General features: G+C 49.7%; 1 protein-coding gene across 1 annotated transcript in view; it reads right to left on the bottom strand.

Annotated features, from left to right (window-relative positions):
- The window catches only part of asphd1 (aspartate beta-hydroxylase domain containing 1), a gene marked incomplete at both ends in the record, with an annotated part of 47,610 nt that extends 25,711 nt beyond the window's left edge, over positions 1-21,899 (bottom strand). The window contains 3 exons of the mRNA XM_084339474.1: positions 3,545-3,752; positions 8,571-8,777; positions 21,468-21,899. Coding sequence (XP_084195600.1) covers positions 3,545-3,752; positions 8,571-8,777; positions 21,468-21,899 — 847 coding nt within the window. The remainder of the gene's footprint in view (positions 1-3,544; positions 3,753-8,570; positions 8,778-21,467) is intronic.
- Positions 21,900-26,136: the final 4,237 nt, after the last annotated feature.

Genomic DNA, 26,136 nt, shown 5'->3' with positions numbered 1-26,136 from the left:
CCTACTGTCAGTCTGGAGAGGGTGTAGACTACCACATGCTGCCCTACTGTCGGTCTGGGGAGGGTGTAGACTACCACATGCTGCCCTACTGTCAGTCTGGGGAGGGTGTAGACTACCACATGCTGCCCTACTGTTGGTCTGGAGAGGGTGTAGACTACCACATGCTGCCCTACTGTCTGGGGAGGGTGTAGACTACCGCATGCTGCCCTACTGTCGGTCTGGAGAGGGTGTAGACTACCACATGCTGCCCTACTGTCAGTCTGGGGAGGGTGTAGACTACCACATGCTGCCCTACTGTCTGTCTGTGGAGGGTGTAGACTACCACATGCTGCCCTACTGTCAGTCTGGAGAGGGTGTAGACTACCACATGCTGCCCTACTGTCAGTCTGGAGAGGGTGTAGACTACCACATGCTGCCCTACTGTCAGTCTGGAGAGGGTGTAGACTACCACATGCTGCCCTACGGTCAGTCTGGAGAGGGTGTAGACTACCACATGCTGCCCTACTGTCAGTCTGGAGAGGGTGTAGACTACCACATGCTGCCCTACTGTCAGTCTGGGGAGGGTGTAGACTACCACATGCTGCCCTACTGTCGGTCTGGGGAGGGTGTAGACTACCACATGCTGCCCTACTGTCGGTCTGGAGAGGGTGTAGACTACCACATGCTGCCCTACTGTCTGTCTGGGGAGGGTGTAGACTACCACATGCTGCCCTACTGTCAGTCTGGGGAGGGTGTAGACTACCACATGCTGCCCTACTGTCTGTCTGGGGAGGGTGTAGACTACCACATGCTGCCCTACTGTCAGTCTGGGGAGGGTGTAGACTACCACATGCTGCCCTACTGTCGGTCTGGGGAGGGTGTAGACTACCACATGCTGCCCTACTGTCAGTCTGGGGAGGGTGTAGACTACCACATGCTGCCCTACTGTCGGTCTGGGGAGGGTGTAGACTACCACATGCTGCCCTACTGTCAGTCTGGGGAGGGTGTAGACTACCACATGCTGCCCTACTGCCGGTCTGGGGAGGGTGTAGACTACCACATGCTGCCCTACTGTCAGTCTGGGGAGGGTGTAGACTACCACATGCTGCCATACTGCCGGTCTGGGGAGGGTGTAGACTACCACATGCTGCCCTACTGTCAGTCTGGGGAGGGTGTAGACTACCACATGCTGCCCTACTGCCGGTCTGGGGAGGGTGTAGACTACCACATGCTGCCCTACTGCCGGTCTGGGGAGGGTGTAGACTACCACCTGCCTCCTCCAATACATCTGGAGTCGCCAGCTGCTTATTTTCCCATGACAGCGAGGAGTTTCACTGGGAGAACGTAACGCATGTTGAGGTTCACGCTATCTCCCCTAGATCCCTCCCTGCTGAACAGGCACCCCGACCTACAAGTAGCACTCAGACCCCACCGGTTTTCCACCCACGAACACGACTGACAAAGCCGGAGGTACCGCTGACAGCTGGATTCGAACCCAGAGTCTCTGCGGTGGTAGGCGGGTGCTTAGACCTCTACGCTACCCAGCCGCCCACCAGTTCACTATGTCGATATGAAATGTTACCAGTTCACTATGTCAATATGAAACGTTACCAGTTCACTATGTCGATATGAAATGTTACCAGTTCACTATGTCAATATGAAACGTTACCAGTTCACTATGTCGATATGAAACGTTACCAGTTCACTATGTGGATATGAAACATTACAAGTTCACTATGTTGATATGAAACGTTACTACCAGTTCACTATGTGGATATGAAACATTACAAGTTCACTATGTCGATATGAAACGTTACCAGTTCACTATGTGGATATGAAACATTACTAGTTCACTATGTTGATATGAAACATTACAAGTTCACTATGTCGATATGAAACATTACAAGTTCACTATGTGGATATGAAACGTTACCAGTTCACTATGTGGATATGAAACATTACTAGTTCACTATGTCGATATGAAACGTTACTAGTTCACTATGTCGATATGAAACGTTACTAGTTCACTATGTGGATATGAAACGTTACCAGTTCACTATGTTGATATTAAACATTACCAGTTCACTATGTCGATATGAAACGTTACCAGTTCACTATGTTGATATGAAACATTACAAGTTCACTATGTGGATATGAAACGTTACCAGTTCACTATGTTGATATGAAACGTTACCAGTTCACTATGTTGATATGAAACATTACCAGTTCACTATCTCGATATGAAACGTTACCAGTTCACTATGTTGATATGAAACATTACCAGTTCACTATGTTGATATGAAACATTACTAGTTCACTATCTCGATATGAAACGTTACCAGTTCACTATGTTGATATGAAACGTTACCAGTTCACTATCTCGATATGAAACGTTACCAGTTCACTATGTGGATATGAAACGTTACCAGTTCACTATGTTGATATGAAACGTTACTAGTTCACTATGTTGATATGAAACGTTACCAGTTCACTATCTCGATATGAAACGTTAACCAGTTCACTATGTGGATATGAAACGTTACCAGTTCACTATCTCGATATGAAACGTTACCAGTTCACTATGTTGATATGAAACGTTACAAGTTCACTATGTGGATATGAAACGTTACCAGTTCACTATGTGGATATGAAACGTTACCAGTTCACTATGTGGATATGAAACGTTACCAGTTCACTATGTTGATATAAAACGTTACTAGTTCACTATGTGGATATGAAACATTACTAGTTCACTATGTTGATATAAAACGTTACTAGTTCACTATGTTGATATAAAACGTTACTAGTTCACTATGTCGATATAAAACGTTACCAGTTCACTATGTGGATATGAAACGTTACCAGTTCACTATGTCGATATGAAACGTTACCAGTTCACTATGTTGATATCAAACGTTACCAGTTCACTATGTTGATATGAAACGTTACCAGTTCACTATGTTGATATGAAACATTACTAGTTCACTATGTTGATATGAAACGTTACCAGTTCACTATGTCGATATAAAACGTTACCAGTTCACTATGTTGATATAAAACGTTACCAGTTCACTATGTTGATATAAAACGTTACCAGTTCACTATGTTGATATGAAACGTTACCAGTTCACTATGTTGATATGAAACGTTACCAGTTCACTATGTTGATATAAAACGTTACCAGTTCACTATGTGGATATGAAACATTACTAGTTCACTATGTGGATATGAAACATTACCAGTTCACTATGTTGATATGAAACGTTACCAGTTCACTATGTTGATATGAAACATTACTAGTTCACTATGTCGATATAAAACGTTACCAGTTCACTATGTGGATATGAAACGTTACCAGTTCACTATGTGGATATGAAACGTTACCAGTTCACTATGTTGATATGAAACGTTACCAGTTCACTATGTTGATATGAAACGTTACCAGTTCACTATGTCGATATGAAACGTTACCAGTTCACTATGTGGATATGAAACATTATTTCCCTATGAAACATCACATGTTATGTTATTATTTTCACATCTCATATTTCCTGTCATGCCTCACCGAGGTGGCAGCGCAGGCGCGTGTTGGTCGGCCCGTACGAGCTCCCGAGTGATGTGCCGGGTCCGAGCAGCCAGAACCCAGCGGCGCCCAGAGAGTTACTGCTGATGAAGGTGCGCAGAGAGAGGAGGGTTCTGTAGGAGGAGGGGCAGGAGCGGCAGTTCCCCGTCACGCAGACCCCCGCGCTGTACAGCGGGAACACCGCCTGAGTCTGGGGAGGAACACAGCTACGTTACAGAGACCCCCACGCTGCGTTACAGAGACCCCCAGACCCCCACGCTGCGTTACAGAGACCCCCAGACCCCCAGACCCCCGCGCTGTACAGCGGGAACACCGCCTGAGTCTGGGGAGGAACACAGCTACGTTACTAATTGTGCACCGAGCCCAGCAGTTCGAGTCATTTTTAGAGATAGCTACTATAACTGTTACAGTAAATATGTTCTTAAACATTCAAACTGTGATAATATGGAAAAAAACAACCCCCACATTTCATAAATGTTCTCGCAAATCTGAATTCCAGACACGAGGCTCTTACCGCTGGGCCCGTCACAATTAGATGAAATGATATTCTGGCCGCTTAAAAAATTAAAACAATAATACACACATCAAGGTTGGGATCAAATGCAAGGTGCAGGGTCTTACTAATCACCACAAAGTACCAGAAAATACCCCAAAGTACCCCAAAATACCCCAAAGTACCACAAAATACCCCAAAGTATACCCCAAAATACCCCAAAGTATACCCCAAAATACCACAAAGTACCACAAAATACCCCAAAGTATACCCCAAAATACCCCAAAGTACACCAAAAGTACCCCAAAATACCCCAAAGTACCCCAAAATACCCCAAGCATCCTAAAGTACGCCAAAATACCCTAAAGTACCCCAAAATACCCCAAAATACCCCAAAGTACCCCAAAATACCCCAAAGTATACCTAAAATACCACAAAGTATCACAAAATACCCCAAAGAACCTCAAAGTTCCCCAAAGTATAGCTCAATGTACCACAAAATACTGGCTCAGAGGTAGAGCAGGTCAACTAATGATCATATGGTCAATGGTTTGGTCAGTGGTTTGAATCCCAGCTCCTTCTGTTCACATGCCGAAGTGTCCTTGGGTAAGACACTGAACCCCAAATTGCTCCCAATGAGTCTGGCTGCCATTGCTCTGTGAGTGCATGTGTGAATTGGTGAAGGAGAGGCAATTATAAAGCTCTTTGTGCAGCAGGTAGGAAAGCGCTATATATGTGCAGTCCATTTCCCATTCCCAAAGTACCACATATTTTCAAAACAAATGTTTATTTGAATATATTATAATCTCAAAATGTAATAGCATCTGTATTGAACACTGAACAAACAGTATAAATTTGTTATGATAAAATGTATTTTATTTAAAATTTTCAACAATAACAACACGACATCAACAACAATAATAACAGAACAGTTTAAAAAAAATTAACAAATTCCAGTAACTAATGACGGAAGAAAAGACACATTCTATGTTATGACAACATAACAGGACATTCTAACTGTGTCATTACATTAGATTCTGTGTCATCTAAAAAAAAGGAAACATATATAATACATTTTTTTTAAACTAAATCAAATCTCTTATGAGCATGCATGAACATACCTTCACTATTCGGTGAAGAAGACTTTCCAAGGCTTCCAAACCAGAAAACGTGCAAACACTGAAGACAACCATGACACAACTAAGACAACAATTAAAGTCAATGACAAAAGGAAGTGTGACCCTGACCTCCAAGACAACATGGTTAACGTAAACAATTTCAGACAAGATGATGACAACAACTATGATGCACTATTCTCTGGAGACTTTCCAAACAGAAATTGATGTTGAAAATAGAAAATAAAAAAGATTTCATAAAAAAAATGTATACTGTTTGTTCAGTGTTCAATACAGATGTTATTACATTTGGAGATTATAATATATTAAAATAAACATTTGTTTTGCAAATATGTGGTACTTGGGAAATGGACTGCACATATATAGCGCGTTCCTACCCGCACAACGAGCTTTCAATGAATTAATGACTTTTATTTATATAGCACCCTTCACAGCACAAATGCACAGGGTGCTTTACACTACAGCTAGTATATAAAAACAAGAACAAAAATCTGAAATAAATGACAACAACAACAGACAGCAGTTAAAAACAGTGAAACCAAATAAAATAATAGAATAAAAGAATTTAAATAAAATCATCAGTCATTGGGGTATTTTAGGTATACTTTTGGGTATTTTGGGGTACTTTGGGGTATTTTAGGGTATACTTTGGGGTATTTTATGGTATACTTTGGGGTATTTTGGGGTACTTTGGGGTACTTTGGGGTATTTTAGGGTATACTTTGTGGTATTTTGTGGTATTTTGGGGTACTTTGGGGTATTTTGGGGTATACTTTGTGGGATTTTGGTGTACTTTGGGGTACTTTGGGGTATTTTAGGGTATACTTTGGGGTACTTTGGGGTACTTTGGGGTATTTTCTGGTACGTTGTGGTGATTAGTAGGTGCATGACGTAGTTTTGGGATAGTCAGAGAAACGTTCTAAGGTATATTTTTATAACTGAATAAGCAAAGAGGAAAATTGTATTCCTGGCAACATTAACATTTTAAATGCTCACTGCTGTTGTTGTTTACAATGGCAGAGCCCACACATAAACAAACACATCTAGTGTAGAATAAAGGCAGAGCCCACACAAACAAATGAAATAAAAACACATCTAGTGTAGAATAAAGGCAGAGCCCACACAAGCAAATGAAATAAAAACACATCTAGTGTAGAATAAAGGCAGAGCCCATACAAGCAAATGAAATAAAAACACATCTAGTGTAGAATAAAGGCAGAGCCCACACAAGCAAATGAAATAAAAACACATCTAGTGTAGAATAAAGGCAGAGCCCATACAAGCAAATGAAATAAAAACACATCTAGTGTAGAATAAAGGCAGAGCCCATACAAGCAAATGAAATAAAAACACATCTAGTGTAGAATAAAGGCAGAGCCCATACAAGCAAATGAAATAAAAACACATCTAGTGTAGAATAAAGGCAGAGCCCACACAAGCAAATTAAATAAAAACACATCTAGTGTAGAATAAAGGCAGAGCCCATACAAGCAAATGAAATAAAAACACATCTAGTGTAGAATAAAGGCAGAGCCCATACAAGCAAATGAAATAAAAACACATCTAGTGTAGAATAAAGGCAGAGCCCATACAAGCAAATGAAATAAAAACACATCTAGTGTAGAATAAAGGCAGAGCCCACACAAACAAATGAAATAAAAACACATCTAGTGTAGAATAAAGGCAGAGCCCATACAAGCAAATGAAATAAAAACACATCTAGTGTAGAATAAAGGCAGAGCCCACACAAGCAAATGAAATAAAAACACATCTAGTGTAGAATAAAATATTCTCAGTTTGACTAACAATGTGGTTGTTTAGACTTTATAAGTTTGACATTTAGTTATAGCACCACCATCTGGTCAACATTGAGTGACTCGCCTTGCCTGATCGACCACAGGACACAAGGTACATAATGTATGTTGTGTTATATCTGAAATGAAAAATATGAAAACTTTTAAAATAAAACACTAAACTTCTTACTGTCTTCTACTATCATGCATTCTTCCTACTATACTAATATGTCTCCACTACTATGCACTCAACACTGCAGCACCCATGTTTCAGCACTGTTTGATGATCATTATAACTCATCTGTAAGAGTCTTACCCTTCCTGCTGACTTGTCGTACATAACTTGTAAGTTGCTTTGTATAAAAGCGTTAAGCTAAATTACTGAATGTAAATGTAAATTTTTTAAATAAATGTAACATGTAATATATGTACTAGGCCTGTCCCCGACTAAGGGTTTGTATAGTCGACTTTGATTGGCCAAAGTTTGCCGATAGTCGATTACCCCCTGAATGCACAACATTTCTTTATAAATAAATATAAATATATATATATATATTTTTATCATTCCATTTGGGCTGTGGGGGGTGCTTAATCTCTGAAGGAGTCGACGGAAGGCTTCTTGTCCTCTGCGAAAGCATGCAATTGGTCCACTGATGGATACATGTTGATATGTGTCTAGTCTAGTGTGTTCATTAGATGGTGAAATCCTCTTTCAGTGCCTCTGTGCCTGTTTTCTTAGGCAGTTAGCCTCTGGTATGCGTGCCATTAGCATTAGCCACGCTTCTAGGCCTCTTTTCTTTTGGAAAGAATGATTTTTTCCCCCATTCGACTAAGAGGTTGGCAGTCGACTACGGCTCCTTTCGATCGATTAGTCCACTGTTCGACTAGTTGGGGTCAGCGCTAATATGTACTTATTTGTACACATGTTACATTTTCGATACAATACATTAATATATTACTTAAGGCTCTAACATAACGTACGTGATGTACCTTTTTTCCTGTGGTCAGCTCAGTCCTGACTCACCGGGGCCCCAGACAGCTCAGTCCTGACTCACCGGGGCCCCAGACAGCTCCACCCTGACTCACCGGGGCCCCAGACAGCTCCACCCTGACTCACCGGGGCCCCAGACAGCTCCACCCTGACTCACCGGGGCCCCAGACAGCTCCACCCTGACTCACCGGGGCCCCAGACAGCTCAGTCCTGACTCACCGGGGCCCCAGACAGCTCAGTCCTGACTCACTGGGGCCCCAGACAGCTCAGTCCTGACTCACCGGGGCCCCCAGACAGCTCAGTCCTGACTCACCGGGGCCCCAGACAGCTCAGTCCTGACTCACCGGGGCCCCCAGACAGCTCAGTCCTGACTCACCGGGGCCCCAGACAGCTCAGTCCTGACTCACCGGGGCCCCCAGACAGCTCAGTCCTGACTCACCGGGGCCCCCAGACAGCTCAGTCCTGACTCACCGGGGCCCCAGACAGCTCAGTCCTGACTCACCGGGGCCCCAGACAGCTCCATCCTGACTCACCGGGGCCCCAGACAGCTCAGTCCTGACTCACCGGGGCCCCAGACAGCTCAGTCCTGACTCACCGGGGCCCCCAGACAGCTCCATCCTGACTTGGCGTCGACGCCTCTGTGGTAGACGGCCTGGAACTCAGCCAGGATCACAGAGTAGTTGGCCTCCAGCACCTCGATGTCGTGGCGATGGGCGTCGCGTGGGAAGAAGGGAACGCTCGGGACGTCGGGGAGGAAGAACAGATGGGGCATCTGGACGGCAGCATGGTCGTTCAACCTGACCTGAGAACAGCAGAGATGTCGTTCAACCTGACCTGAGAACAGCAGAGAGGACGTTCAACCTGACCTGAGAACAGCAGAGAGGTCGTTCAACCTGACCTGAGAACAGCAGAGTGGTCGTTCAACCTGACCTGAGAAGAGCAGAGATGTCGTTCTACCTGACCTGAGAACACACCCTGACCTGAGAACACAACCTGAACTGAGAACACAACCTGACCTGAGAACACAAGCTGACCTGAGAACACAACCTGACCTGAGAACACAACCTGACCTGAGAACACAACCTGACCTGAGAACACAACCTGACCTGAGAACAGCCACAACCTGACCTGAGAACACAACCTGACCTGAGAACACAACCTGACCTGAGAACAGCCACAACCTGACCTGAGAACACAACCTGACCTGAGAACACAACCTGACCTGAGAACACAACCTGACCTGAGAACACAACCTGACCTGAGAACACAACCTGACCTGAGAACAGCCACAACCTGACCTGAGAACACAACCTGACCTGAGAACACAACCTGACCTGAGAACACAAGCTGACCTGAGAACACAACCTGACCTGAGAACACAACCTGACCTGAGAACAGCCACAACCTGACCTGAGAACACAACCTGACCTGAGAACACAACCTGACCTGAGAACACAACCTGACCTGAGAACACAACCTGACCTGAGAACACAACCTGACCTGAGAACAGCCACAACCTGACCTGAGAACACACCCTGACCTGAGAACACAACCTGACCTGAGAACACAACCTGACCTGAGAACACAACCTGACCTGAGAACAGCCACAACCTGACCTGAGAACACAACCTGACCTGAGAACACAACCTGACCTGAGAACACAACCTGACCTGAGAACACAACCTGACCTGAGAACACAACCTGACCTGAGAACACACCCTGACCTGAGAACACAACCTGACCTGAGAACAGCCACAACCTGACCTGAGAACAGCCACAACCTGACCTGAGAACACAACCTGACCTGAGACCACAACCTGACCTGAGAACACACCCTGACCTGAGAACACAACCTGACCTGAGAACAGCCACAACCTGACCTGAGAACACACCCTGACCTGAGAACACAACCTGACCTGAGAACACAACCTGACCTGAGAACAGCCACAACCTGACCTGAGAACAGCCACAACCTGACCTGAGAACACAACCTGACCTGAGAACACAACCTGACCTGAGAACACAACCTGACCTGAGAACACACCCTGACCTGAGAACACAACCTGACCTGAGAACAGCCACAACCTGACCTGAGAACACAACCTGACCTGAGAACACAACCTGACCTGAGAACACAACCTGACCTGAGAACAGCCACAACCTGACCTGAGAACAGCCACAACCTGACCTGAGAACACAACCTGACCTGAGAACACAACCTGACCTGAGAACAGCCACAACCTGACCTGAGAACACAACCTGACCTGAGAACACAACCTGACCTGAGAACACAACCTGACCTGAGAACACAACCTGACCTGAGAACAGCCACAACCTGACCTGAGAACAGCCACAACCTGACCTGAGAACAGCCACAACCTGACCTGAGAACACAACCTGACCTGAGAACACAACCTGACCTGAGAACACAACCTGACCTGAGAACACACCCTGACCTGAGAACACAACCTGACCTGAGAACACAACCTGACCTGAGAACACAACCTGACCTGAGAACACAACCTGACCTGAGAACACAACCTGACCTGAGAACACACCCTGACCTGAGAACACAACCTGACCTGAGAACAGCCACAACCTGACCTGAGAACACACCCTGACCTGAGAACACAACCTGACCTGAGAACACAACCTGACCTGAGAACAGCCACAACCTGACCTGAGAACACAACCTGACCTGAGAACACAACCTGACCTGAGAACACAACCTGACCTGAGAACACAACCTGACCTGAGAACACACCCTGACCTGAGAACACAACCTGACCTGAGAACACAACCTGACCTGAGAACACAACCTGACCTGAGAACACAACCTGACCTGAGAACACAACCTGACCTGAGAACACAACCTGACCTGAGAACACAACCTGACCTGAGAACAGCCACAACCTGACCTGAGAACACAACCTGACCTGAGAACAGCCACAACCTGACCTGAGAACACAACCTGACCTGAGAACACAACCTGACCTGAGAACACAACCTGACCTGAGAACAGCCACAACCTGACCTGAGAACATGACCTGACCTGAGAACACAACCTGACCTGAGAACACAACCTGACCTGAGAACAGCCACAACCTGACCTGAGAACACAACCTGACCTGAGAACACAACCTGACCTGAGAACACAACCTGACCTGAGAACAGCCACAACCTGACCTGAGAACACAACCTGACCTGAGAACACAACCTGACCTGAGAACACAACCTGACCTGAGAACACAACCTGACCTGAGAACACAACCTGACCTGAGAACACACCCTGACCTGAGAACACAACCTGACCTGAGAACAGCCACAACCTGACCTGAGAACACACCCTGACCTGAGAACACAACCTGACCTGAGAACACAACCTGACCTGAGAACAGCAACAACCTGACCTGAGAACAGCCACAACCTGACCTGAGAACACAACCTGACCTGAGAACACAACCTGACCTGAGAACACAACCTGACCTGAGAACACACCCTGACCTGAGAACACAACCTGACCTGAGAACAGCCACAACCTGACCTGAGAACACAACCTGACCTGAGAACACAACCTGACCTGAGAACACAACCTGACCTGAGAACAGCCACAACCTGACCTGAGAACAGCCACAACCTGACCTGAGAACAGCCACAACCTGACCTGAGAACACAACCTGACCTGAGAACACAACCTGACCTGAGAACAGCCACAACCTGACCTGAGAACAGCCACAACCTGACCTGAGAACAGCCACAACCTGACCTGAGAACACAACCTGACCTGAGAACACAACCTGACCTGAGAACACAACCTGACCTGAGAACAGCCACAACCTGACCTGAGAACAGCCACAACCTGACCTGAGAACAGCCACAACCTGACCTGAGAACACAACCTGACCTGAGAACACAACCTGACCTGAGAACACAACCTGACCTGAGAACACACCCTGACCTGAGAACACAACCTGACCTGAGAACACAACCTGACCTGAGAACACAACCTGACCTGAGAACACAACCTGACCTGAGAACACAACCTGACCTGAGAACACAACCTGACCTGAGAACACACCCTGACCTGAGAACACAACCTGACCTGAGAACAGCCACAACCTGACCTGAGAACACAACCTGACCTGAGAACACAACCTGACCTGAGAACAGCCACAACCTGACCTGAGAACACAACCTGACCTGAGAACACAACCTGACCTGAGAACACAACCTGACCTGAGAACACAACCTGACCTGAGAACACAACCTGACCTGAGAACAGCCACAACCTGACCTGAGAACACAACCTGACCTGAGAACACAACCTGACCTGAGAACAGCCACAACCTGACCTGAGAACACAACCTGACCTGAGAACACAACCTGACCTGAGAACACAACCTGACCTGAGAACAGCCACAACCTGACCTGAGAACAGCCACAACCTGACCTGAGAACACACCCTGACCTGAGAACACAACCTGACCTGAGAACACAACCTGACCTGAGAACAGCCACAACCTGACCTGAGAACACAACCTGACCTGAGAACACAACCTGACCTGAGAACACAACCTGACCTGAGAACACAACCTGACCTGAGAACACAACCTGACCTGAGAACACAAGCTGACCTGAGAACAGCCACAACCTGACCTGAGAACACAACCTGACCTGAGAACACAACCTGACCTGAGAACACAACCTGACCTGAGAACACACCCTGACCTGAGAACACAACCTGACCTGAGAACACAACCTGACCTGAGAACACAACCTGACCTGAGAACACAACCTGACCTGAGAACACAACCTGACCTGAGAACACAACCTGACCTGAGAACACAACCTGACCTGAGAACAGCCACAACCTGACCTGAGAACACAACCTGACCTGAGAACACAACCTGACCTGAGAACACAACCTGACCTGAGAACACAACCTGACCTGAGAACAGAACCTGACCTGAGAACAGCCACAACCTGACCTGAGAACACACCCTGACCTGAGAACACAACCTGACCTGAGAACACAACCTGACCTGAGAACACAACCTGACCTGAGAACACACCCTGACCTGAGAACACAACCTGACCTGAGAACACAACCTGACCTGAGAACACAACCTGACCTGAGAACACAACCTGACCTGAGAACACAACCTGACCTGAGAACACAACCTGACCTGAGAACACAACCTGACCTGAGAACACAACCTGACCTGAGAACACAACCTGACCTGAGAACACAACCTGACCTGAGAACAGCCACAACCTGACCTGAGAACACAACCTGACCTGAGAACAGCCACAACCTGACCTGAGAACACAACCTGACCTGAGAACACAACCTGACCTGAGAACACAACCTGACCTGAGAACACAACCTGACCTGAGAACACAACCTGACCTGAGAACACAACCTGACCTGAGAACACAACCTGACCTGAGAACAGCCACAACCTGACCTGAGAACACAACCTGACCTGAGAACACAACCTGACCTGAGAACACAACCTGACCTGAGAACACAACCTGACCTGAAAACACAACCTGACCTGAGAACACAACCTGACCTGAGAACAGAACCTGACCTGAGAACACAACCTGACCTGAGAACAGCCACAACCTGACCTGAGAACAGCCACAACCTGACCTGAGAACACAACCTGACCTGAGAACACAACCTGACCTGAGAACACAACCTGACCTGAGAACACAACCTGACCTGAGAACACAACCTGACCTGAGAACAGCCACAACCTGACCTGAGAACACAACCTGACCTGAGAACACAACCTGACCTGAGAACACAACCTGACCTGAGAACACAACCTGACCTGAGAACACAACCTGACCTGAGAACAGCCACAACCTGACCTGAGAACACAACCTGACCTGAGAACACAACCTGACCTGAGAACACAACCTGACCTGAGAACACAACCTGACCTGAGAACACAACCTGACCTGAGAACACAACCTGACCTGAGAACACAACCTGACCTGAGAACACAACCTGACCTGAGAACACAACCTGACCTGAGAACACAACCTGACCTGAGAACACAACCTGACCTGAGAACACAACCTGACCTGAGAACACAACCTGACCTGAGAACACAACCTGACCTGAGAACAGCCACAACCTGACCTGAGAACACAACCTGACCTGAGAACAGCCACAACCTGACCTGAGAACACAACCTGACCTGAGAACAGAACCTGACCTGAGAACACAACCTGACCTGAGAACAGAACCTGACCTGAGAACACAACCTGACCTGAGAACAGCCACAACCTGACCTGAGAACAGCCACAACCTGACCTGAGAACACAACCTGACCTGAGAACACAACCTGACCTGAGAACAGAACCTGACCTGAGAACACAACCTGACCTGAGAACAGCCACAACCTGACCTGAGAACAGCCACAACCTGACCTGAGAACAGCCACAACCTGACCTGAGAACACAACCTGACCTGAGAACACAACCTGACCTGAGAACACAACCTGACCTGAGAACAGCCACAACCTGACCTGAGAACACAACCTGACCTGAGAACACAACCTGACCTGAGAACACAACCTGACCTGAGAACAGCCACAACCTGACCTGAGAACACAACCTGACCTGAGAACACAACCTGACCTGAGAACACAACCTGACCTGAGAACAGCCACAACCTGACCTGAGAACAGCCACAACCTGACCTGAGAACACAACCTGACCTGAGAACACAACCTGACCTGAGAACAGCCACAACCTGACCTGAGAACACAACCTGACCTGAGAACACAACCTGACCTGAGAACACAACCTGACCTGAGAACACAACCTGACCTGAGAACACAACCTGACCTGAGAACAGAACCTGACCTGAGAACACAACCTGACCTGAGAACAGCCACAACCTGACCTGAGAACAGCCACAACCTGACCTGAGAACACAACCTGACCTGAGAACAGAACCTGACCTGAGAACACACCCTGACCTGAGAACACAACCTGACCTGAGAACACAACCTGACCTGAGAACACAACCTGACCTGAGAACACAACCTGACCTGAGAACACAACCTGACCTGAGAACACAACCTGACCTGAGAACAGCCACAACCTGACCTGAGAACACAACCTGACCTGAGAACACAACCTGACCTGAGAACACAACCTGACCTGAGAACACAACCTGACCTGAGAACACAACCTGACCTGAGAACACAACCTGACCTGAGAACACAACCTGACCTGAGAACACAACCTGACCTGAGAACACAACCTGACCTGAGAACACAACCTGACCTGAGAACACAACCTGACCTGAGAACACAACCTGACCTGAGAACACAACCTGACCTGAGAACACAACCTGACCTGAGAACACAACCTGACCTGAGAACACAACCTGACCTGAGAACACAACCTGACCTGAGAACAGCCACAACCTGACCTGAGAACACAACCTGACCTGAGAACAGCCACAACCTGACCTGAGAACACAACCTGACCTGAGAACAGAACCTGACCTGAGAACACAACCTGACCTGAGAACAGAACCTGACCTGAGAACACAACCTGACCTGAGAACAGCCACAACCTGACCTGAGAACAGCCACAACCTGACCTGAGAACACAACCTGACCTGAGAACACAACCTGACCTGAGAACAGAACCTGACCTGAGAACACAACCTGACCTGAGAACAGCCACAACCTGACCTGAGAACAGCCACAACCTGACCTGAGAACAGCCACAACCTGACCTGAGAACACAACCTGACCTGAGAACACAACCTGACCTGAGAACACAACCTGACCTGAGAACAGCCACAACCTGACCTGAGAACACAACCTGACCTGAGAACACAACCTGACCTGAGAACACAACCTGACCTGAGAACAGCCACAACCTGACCTGAGAACACAACCTGACCTGAGAACACAACCTGACCTGAGAACACAACCTGACCTGAGAACAGCCACAACCTGACCTGAGAACAGCCACAACCTGACCTGAGAACACAACCTGACCTGAGAACACAACCTGACCTGAGAACAGCCACAACCTGACCTGAGAACACAACCTGACCTGAGAACACAACCTGACCTGAGAACACAACCTGACCTGAGAACACAACCTGACCTGAGAACACAACCTGACCTGAGAACAGAACCTGACCTGAGAACACAACCTGACCTGAGAACAGCCACAACCTGACCTGAGAACAGCCACAACCTGACCTGAGAACACAACCTGACCTGAGAACAGAACCTGACCTGAGAACACACCCTGACCTGAGAACACAACCTGACCTGAGAACACAACCTGACCTGAGAACACAACCTGACCTGAGAACACAACCTGACCTGAGAACAGAACCTGACCTGAGAACACAACCTGACCTGAGAACAGCCACAACCTGACCTGAGAACACAACCTGACCTGAGAACACAACCTGACCTGAGAACACAACCTGACCTGAGAACACAACCTGACCTGAGAACACAACCTGACCTGAGAACACAACCTGACCTGAGAACAGAACCTGACCTGAGAACACAACCTGACCTGAGAACAGCCACAACCTGACCTGAGAACACAACCTGACCTGAGAACACAACCTGACCTGAGAACACAACCTGACCTGAGAACAGCCACAACCTGACCTGAGAACACAACCTGACCTGAGAACACAACCTGACCTGAGAACACAACCTGACCTGAGAACAGCCACAACCTGACCTGAGAACACAACCTGACCTGAGAACAGCCACAACCTGACCTGAGAACACAACCTGACCTGAGAACACAACCTGACCTGAGAACACAACCTGACCTGAGAACACAACCTGACCTGAGAACACAACCTGACCTGAGAACACAACCTGACCTGAGAACACAACCTGACCTGAGAACACAACCTGACCTGAGAACACAACCTGACCTGAGAACAGCCACAACCTGACCTGAGAACACAACCTGACCTGAGAACACAACCTGACCTGAGAACACAACCTGACCTGAGAACACACCCTGACCTGAGAACACAACCTGACCTGAGAACACAACCTGACCTGAGAACACAACCTGACCTGAGAACACAAGCTGACCTGAGAACACAACCTGACCTGAGAACACAACCTGACCTGAGAACACAACCTGACCTGAGAACACAACCTGACCTGAGAACACAACCTGACCTGAGAACACAACCTGACCTGAGAACACAACCTGACCTGAGAACACAACCTGACCTGAGAACACAACCTGACCTGAGAACACAACCTGACCTGAGAACACAACCTGACCTGAGAACAGCCACAACCTGACCTGAGAACACAACCTGACCTGAGAACACAACCTGACCTGAGAACAGCCACAACCTGACCTGAGAACACAACCTGACCTGAGAACACAACCTGACCTGAGAACACAACCTGACCTGAGAACACAACCTGACCTGAGAACAGCCACAACCTGACCTGAGAACACAACCTGACCTGAGAACACAACCTGACCTGAGAACAGAACCTGACCTGAGAACACAACCTGACCTGAGAACAGCCACAACCTGACCTGAGAACACAACCTGACCTGAGAACACAACCTGACCTGAGAACACAACCTGACCTGAGAACACAACCTGACCTGAGAACACAACCTGACCTGAGAACAGAACCTGACCTGAGAACACAACCTGACCTGAGAACACAACCTGACCTGAGAACACAACCTGACCTGAGAACACAACCTGACCTGAGAACAGCCACAACCTGACCTGAGAACACAACCTGACCTGAGAACACAACCTGACCTGAGAACAGCCACAACCTGACCTGAGAACACAACCTGACCTGAGAACACAACCTGACCTGAGAACACAACCTGACCTGAGAACAGCCACAACCTGACCTGAAAACAGCCACAACCTGACCTGAGAACACAACCTGACCTGAGAACAGCCACAACCTGACCTGAGAACACAACCTGACCTGAAAACAGCCACAACGCGCTGCTGCTTTAGAGGCTGTGTTGGCGTTAGCAGGGACATACAGTGAATGGCATATGGCCTCTGAGGCCGCTGAACGCCATGTAGGATTAATAGTGATATACGTTGTTTCTCAGATTTGCCATACAGTAACTTAACAACAGAAAACCATGCAAATGTGAACTTTATCTATAGAACTGCTAAAGGAGCTGCGATTTGGCAGATCAAGACAATTGGATGTGACATTCAAAGTATAAAAGAGCATTTTAGTTTATTTCTATAGGTCCTTATTTCTGTTCTACACTAGAAGCACTAGTGCAGCGCTTGTTCGGGGTGTGGCTCATCAGAATGGGCCAATTGCTGGGCTCCTGATCTGGCTGTGGAGACCTGTGGTGGTATGGCTGAGTACAGATCTCACCAAACCTCCATGTGCATACCTCTGTCACTGTCACAGCCCCCAAACCTATTATAAAACATTATATATGTGTTATATTTCTCATCAAATGAACAGTTTCACATGTCTTTGCTTGCATTCCTCGGTCTGAAAGCCTGAGGTATAGTTAGCCTGGTAGCCAAGCTAATGCTTAGTAATAATAATAATAATAATAATACATCTATTTTATATAGCGCTTTTCCAGGTGCTCAAAGACGCTTTACATGGGCAGGAGAGACAAACTATGGCAAAACAAAAAACAGAACAAAAATAATACATGACAAAATAAAATAAAATAACACCGACAGAATTAGAGGTCAAAAGCAAGATTGAAAAGGTGAGTTTTGAGGGCTGATTTAAAAGATGTCAGGGTGTTTGCATCACGGATATGGCTGGGGAGGGCATTCCAGAGGGAGGGGGCAGCAGCAGCAAAGGCCCTGTCGCCCCAGGTCCGGAGCCTGGTCGTGGGAGGTGTTAGGAGGTTGGCATCTGCAGACATAAGGCGACGGGTGGGCGTGTGACGGTGGAGGAGGTCGGACAGGTAGGGAGGGGCAAGGTTGTTCAGGGCTTTAAATGTGATGAGTAGTATTTTAAAATGTATCCTGTATTTGATTGGAAGCCAGTGGAGGTCGTGGAGGACAGGGGTGATGTGATCAAAGCGACGGGTGGAGGTGAGCATGCGGGCAGCAGAGTAATGCCAGTGGGCTTTATTTTGACCATCTAGTCTAAAAACCATACTCCTAATATCTTTACCAATATGTAGACCCTAATAATTCTCTTTTTTCTTTAACCTCTTCACCGTTTTCTGGAGTTTTGCCTGTTTCCTTTTATCGACTGCTTGAAGCTATAATGGAAATATTCTACCGAAGTGAAGTATTAGTTTAACCAATGCATACCTACTGAACAGTTCACCTACAGAACAGCTGGGCTGCAGGAGTCTAACCCTACCTGCTCACGAAGCCCCTTGTGGAGCCTACCTGCTCACGAAGCCCCTTGTGGAGCCTACCTGCTCACGAAGCCCCTTGTGGATCTTACCTGCTCACGAAGCCCCTTGTGGAGCCTACCTGCTCACGAAGCCCCTTGTGGATCTTACCTGCTCACGAAGCCCCTTGTGGATCTTACCTGCTCACGAAGCCCCTTGTGGAGCCTACCTGCTCACGAAGCCCCTTGTGGAGCCTACCTGCTCACGAAGCCCCTTGTGGAGCCTACCTGCTCACGAAGCCCCTTGTGGATCTTACCTGCTCACGAAGCCCCTTGTGGATCTTACCTGCTCACGAAGCCCCTTGTGGATCTTACCTGCTCACGAAGCCCCTTGTGGAGCCTACCTGCTCACGAAGCCCCTTGTGGATCTTACCTGCTCACGAAGCCCCTTGTGGAGCCTACCTGCTCACGAAGCCCCTTGTGGAGCCTACCTGCTCACGAAGCCTCTTGTGGAGCCTACCTGCTCACGAAGCCCCTTGTGGATCTTACCTGCTCACGAAGCCCCTTGTGGATCTTACCTGCTCACGAAGCCCCTTGTGGAGCCTACCTGCTCACGAAGCCCCTTGTGGAGCCTACCTGCTCACGAAGCCCCTTGTGGATCTTACCTGCTCACGAAGCCCCTTGTGGATCTTACCTGCTCACGAAGCCCCTTGTGGAGCATACCTGCTCACGAAGCCCCGTGTGGATCTTACCTGCTCACGAAGCCCCGTGTGGATCTTACCTGCTCACGAAGCCCCTTGTGGATCTTACCTGCTCACGAAGCCCCTTGTGGATCTTACCTGCTCACGAAGCCCCTTGTGGATCTTACCTGCTCACGAAGCCCCTTGTGGAGCCTACCTGCTCACGAAGCCCCTTGTGAATCTTACCTGCTCACGAAGCCTCTTGTGGATCTTACCTGCTCACGAAGCCCCTTGTGGATCTTACCTGCTCACGAAGCCCCTTGTGGATCTTACCTGCTCACGAAGCCCCTTGTGGAGCCTACCTGCTCACGAAGCCCCTTGTGGAGCCTACCTGCTCACGAAGCCCCTTGTGGATCTTACCTGCTCACGAAGCCCCTTGTGGATCTTACCTGCTCACGAAGCCCCTTGTGGAGCCTACCTGCTCACGAAGCCCCTTGTGGATCTTACCTGCTCACGAAGCCCCTTGTGGATCTTACCTGCTCACGAAGCCCCTTGTGGAGCCTACCTGCTCACGAAGCCCCTTGTGGATCTTACCTGCTCACGAAGCCCCTTGTGGAGCCTACCTGCTCACGAAGCCCCTTGTGGAGCCTACCTGCTCACGAAGCCCCTTGTGGATCTTACCTGCTCACGAAGCCCCTTGTGGATCTTACCTGCTCACGAAGCCCCTTGTGGATCTTACCTGCTCACGAAGCCCCTTGTGGAGCCTACCTGCTCACGAAGCCCCTTGTGGAGCCTACCTGCTCACGAAGCCCCTTGTGGATCTTACCTGCTCACGAAGCCCCTTGTGGATCTTACCTGCTCACGAAGCCCCTTGTGGAGCATACCTGCTCACGAAGCCCCGTGTGGATCTTACCTGCTCACGAAGCCCCGTGTGGATCTTACCTGCTCACGAAGCCCCTTGTGGATCTTACCTGCTCACGAAGCCCCTTGTGGATCTTACCTGCTCACGAAGCCCCTTGTGGATCTTACCTGCTCACGAAGCCCCTTGTGGAGCCTACCTGCTCACGAAGCCCCTTGTGAATCTTACCTGCTCACGAAGCCTCTTGTGGATCTTACCTGCTCACGAAGCCCCTTGTGGATCTTACCTGCTCACGAAGCCCCTTGTGGATCTTACCTGCTCACGAAGCCCCTTGTGGAGCCTACCTGCTCACGAAGCCCCTTGTGGAGCCTACCTGCTCACGAAGCCCCTTGTGGAGCCTACCTGCTCACGAAGCCCCTTGTGGATCTTACCTGCTCACAAAGCCCCTTGTGGAGCCTACCTGCTCACGAAGCCCCTTGTGGATCTTACCTGCTCACGAAGCCCCTTGTGGAGCCTACCTGCTCACGAAGCCCCTTGTGGATCTTACCTGCTCACAAAGCCCCTTGTGGAGCCTACCTGCTCACGAAGCCCCTTGTGGATCTTACCTGCTCACGAAGCCCCTTGTGGATGCGGCCCATGCCCACCCAGCTGTAGCGCTTGGCGTACGCCTGCAGTGCGCTGTATAGTTTCTTGCCGCTAGCAGGCGCCTGGGCGGGGAACAGGGCGTGGCTCAGCACCGGAGAGAGGTACCCGCGGCCTTGCTCCTCCTCATCCCCCGTCTCCATGGGAATACAGGGGCTGACTTGATCGGCTGCGGCCATTTTGGATCTGGCGGCGCACTCGGTTCCTGCACAGCCGCCGGCGCGAGACAACATGGCGGCGTGGCGCCGGGTGCCCGGCTTCCCGGGATGGTCCGAGCCCATCCGGTAACAGTACCACAGGAACAGGAGCAGCAGGGTCCACAGGAGGCCGCTCAGCGGCAGGACGCCCAGCTCGGCACACAGGGGCAGAGGGAGCAGGGGGGCTGACCAGTGCATCCTGCAGGAGGGACACAGGGGCCAGGTGCAGAGAGGAGCCATGAGCTGACCAGGTGCAGAGAGGAGCCATGACCAGGTGCAGAGAGGAGAGGAGACATGACCAGGTGTAGAGAGGAGACATGACCAGGTGCAGAGAGGAGACATGACCAGGTGTAGAGAGGAGACATGACCAGGTGCAGAGAGGAGACATGACCAGGTGTAGAGAGGAGACATGACCAGGTGTAGAGAGGAGACATGACCAGGTGCAGAGAGGAGCCATGAGCTGACCAGGTGCAGAGAGGAGCCATGACCAGGTGCAGAGAGGAGACATGACCAGGTGCAGAGAGGAGAGGAGACATGACCAGGTGTAGAGAGGAGACATGACCAGGTGCAGAGAGGAGCCATGAGCTGACCAGGTGCAGAGAGGAGCCATGACCAGGTGCAGAGAGGAGACATGACCAGGTGTAGAGAGGAGAGGAGACATGACCAGGTGCAGAGAGGAGCCATGAGCTGACCAGGTGCAGAGAGGAGCCATGACCAGGTGCAGAGAGGAGCCATGAGCTGACCAGGTGCAGAGAGGAGCCATGACCAGGTGCAGAGAGGAGCCATGACCAGGTGCAGAGAGGAGCCATGACCAGGTGCAGAGAGGAGAGGAGACATGACCAGGTGCAGAGAGGAGCCATGAGCTGACCAGGTGCAGATAGGAGCCATGACCAGATGCAGAGAGGAGCCATGACCAGGTGCAGAGAGGAGCCATGACCAGGTGGAGAGAGGAGAGGAGACATGACCAGGTGCAGAGAGGAGCCATGAGCTGACCAGGTGCAGAGAGGAGCCATGACCAGGTGTAGAGAGGAGAGGAGACATGACCAGGTGTAGAGAGGAGACATGACCAGGTGCAGAGAGGAGACATGACCAGGTGTAGAGAGGAGACATGACCAGGTGCAGAGAGGAGACATGACCAGGTGTAGAGAGGAGAGGAGACATGACCAGGTGCAGAGAGGAGACATGACCAGGTGCAGAGAGGAGACATGACCAGGTGTAGAGAGGAGACATGACCAGGTGCAGAGAGGAGCCATGACCAGGTGCAGAGAGGAGAGGAGACATGACCAGGTGTAGAGAGGAGACATGACCAGGTGTAGAGAGGAGACATGACCAGGTGTAGAGAGGAGACATGACCAGGTGTAGAGAGGAGACATGACCAGGTGTAGAGAGGAGACATGACCAGGTGCAGAGAGGAGAGGAGACATGACCAGGTGTAGAGAGGAGACATGACCAGGTGTAGAGAGGAGACATGACCAGGTGCATAGAGGAGACATGACCAGGTGTAGAGAGGAGACATGACCAGGTGCAGAGAGGAGACATGACCAGGTTCAGAGAGGAGACATGACCAGGTGCAGAGAGGATACATGACCAGGTGTAGAGAGGAGACATGACCAGGTGTAGAGAGGAGACATGACCAGGTGTAGAGAGGAGACATGACCAGGTGTAGAGAGGAGACATGACCAGGTGTAGAGAGGAGACATGACCAGGTGTAGAGAGGAGACATGACCAGGTGCAGAGAGGAGACATGACCAGGTGCAGAGAGGAGACATGACCAGGTGTAGAGAGGAGACATGACCAGGTGCAGAGAGGAGACATGACAAGGTGCAGAGAGGAGACATGACCAGGTGTAGAGAGGAGCCATGACCAGGTGTAGAGAGGAGACATGACCAGGTGCAGAGAGGAGACATGACCAGGTGCAGAGAGGAGACATGACCAGGTGTAGAGAGGAGAGGAGACCAGGTGCAGAGAGGAGCCATGAGCAGGTGCAGAGAGGAGACATGACCAGGTGTAGAGAGGAGACATGACCAGGTGCAGAGAGGAGCCATGACCAGGTGTAGAGAGGAGACATGACCAGGTGCAGAGAGGAGACATGACCAGGTGTAGAGAGGAGACATGAGCTGACCAGGTGCAGAGAGGAGCCATGACCAGGTGCAGAGAGGAGACATGACCAGGTGCAGAGAGGAGACATGACCAGGTGCAGAGAGCAGACATGACCAGGTGCAGAGAGGAGACATGACCAGGTGCAGAGAGGAGACATGAGCTGACCAGGTGCAGAGAGGAGCCATGAGCTGACCAGGTGAAGAGAGGAGACATGACCAGGTGTAGAGAGGAGACATGACCAGGTGCAGAGAGGAGCCATGAGCTGACCAGGTGCAGAGAGGAGACATGACCAGGTGTAGAGAGGAGACATGACCAGGTGTAGAGAGGAGAGGAGACATGACCAGGTGTAGAGAGGAGAGGAGACCAGGTGCAGAGAGGAGCCATGACCAGGTGCAGAGAGGAGCCATGACCAGGTGTAGAGAGGAGACATGACCAGGTGCAGAGAGGAGACATGACCAGGTGTAGAGAGGAGACATGACCAGGTGTAGAGAGGAGACATGACCAGGTGCAGAGAGGAGACATGACCAGGTGTAGAGAGGAGAGGAGACATGACCAGGTGTAGAGAGGAGACATGACCAGGTGCAGAGAGGAGACATGACCAGGTGCAGAGAGGAGACATGACCAGGTGTAGAGAGGAGTCATGACCAGGTGCAGAGAGGAGACATGACCAGGTGCAGAGAGGAGACATGACCAGGTGTAGAGAGGAGACATGACCAGGTGTAGAGAGGAGACATGACCAGGTGTAGAGAGGAGACATGACCAGGTGTAGAGAGGAGACATGACCAGGTGCAGAGAGGAGACATGACCAGGTGCAGAGAGGAGACATGACCAGGTGCAGAGAGGAGACATGACCAGGTGTAGAGAGGAGACATGACCAGGTGCAGAGAGGAGACATGACCAGGTGTAGAGAGGAGAGGAGACATGACCAGGTGTAGAGAGGAGACATGACCAGGTGCAGAGAGGAGACATGACCAGGTGTAGAGAGGAGACATGACCAGGTGCAGAGAGGAGACGAGACATGACCAGGTGCAGAGAGGAGACATGACCAGGTGCAGAGAGGAGACATGACCAGGTGCAGAGAGGAGACATGACCAGGTGTAGAGAGGAGACATGACCAGGTGCAGAGAGGAGACATGACCAGGTGTAGAGAGGAGACATGACCAGGTGTAGAGAGGAGACATGACCAGGTGCAGAGAGGAGACATGACCAGGTGTAGAGAGGAGACATGACCAGGTGTAGAGAGGAGACATGACCAGGTGCAGAGAGGAGACATGACCAGGTGTAGAGAGGAGACATGACCAGGTGCAGAGAGGAGACGAGACATGACCAGGTGCAGAGAGGAGACATGACCAGGTGCAGAGAGGAGACATGACCAGGTGCAGAGAGGAGACATGACCAGGTGTAGAGAGGAGACATGACCAGGTGCAGAGAGGAGACATGACCAGGTGTAGAGAGGAGACATGACCAGGTGTAGAGAGGAGACATGACCAGGTGCAGAGAGGAGACATGACCAGGTGTAGAGAGGAGACATGACCAGGTGTAGAGAGGAGACATGACCAGGTGCAGAGAGGAGACATGACCAGGTGCAGAGAGGAGAGGAGACATGGCCAGGTGTAGAGAGGAGAGGAGACATGACCAGGTGTAGAGAGGAGACATGACCAGGTGCAGATAGGAGACATGACCAGGTGCAGAGAGGAGACATGACCAGGTGTAGAGAGGAGACATGACCAGGTGTAGAGAGGAGACATGACCAGGTGTAGAGAGGAGACATGACCAGGTGCAGAGAGGAGACATGACCATGTGTAGAGAGGAGACATGACCAGGTGTAGAGAGGAGACATGACCAGGTGTAGAGAGGAGACATGACCAGGTGTAGAGAGGAGACATGACCAGGTGTAGAGAGGAGACATGACCAGGTGTAGAGAGGAGACATGACCAGGTGTAGAGAGGAGACATGACCAGGTGCAGAGAGGAGACATGACCAGGTGCATGGAGGAGACATGACCAGGTGTAGAGAGGAGACATGACCAGGTGTAGAGAGGAGACATGACCAGGTGCAGAGAGGAGACATGCCCAGGTGCAGAGAGGAGACATGACCAGGTGTAGAGAGGAGACATGAGCTGACCAGGTGTAGAGAGGAGACATGACCAGGTGTAGAGAGGAGACATGACCAGGTGTAGAGAGGAGACATGACCAGGTGTAGAGAGGAGACATGACCAGGTGTAGAGAGGAGACATGACCAGGTATAGAGAGGAGACATGACCAGGTGTAGAGAGGAGACATGACCAGGTGTAGAGAGGAGACATGACCAGGTGTAGAGAGGAGACATGACCAGG

Source organism: Notolepis coatsorum, assembly GCF_963971535.1.
Source record: "Notolepis coatsorum genome assembly, contig: SCAFFOLD_260, whole genome shotgun sequence".
In the NCBI taxonomy this organism is placed as follows: Eukaryota; Metazoa; Chordata; class Actinopteri; order Aulopiformes; family Paralepididae; genus Notolepis; species Notolepis coatsorum.
This window is presented reverse-complemented; position numbering and strand designations above follow the sequence as displayed.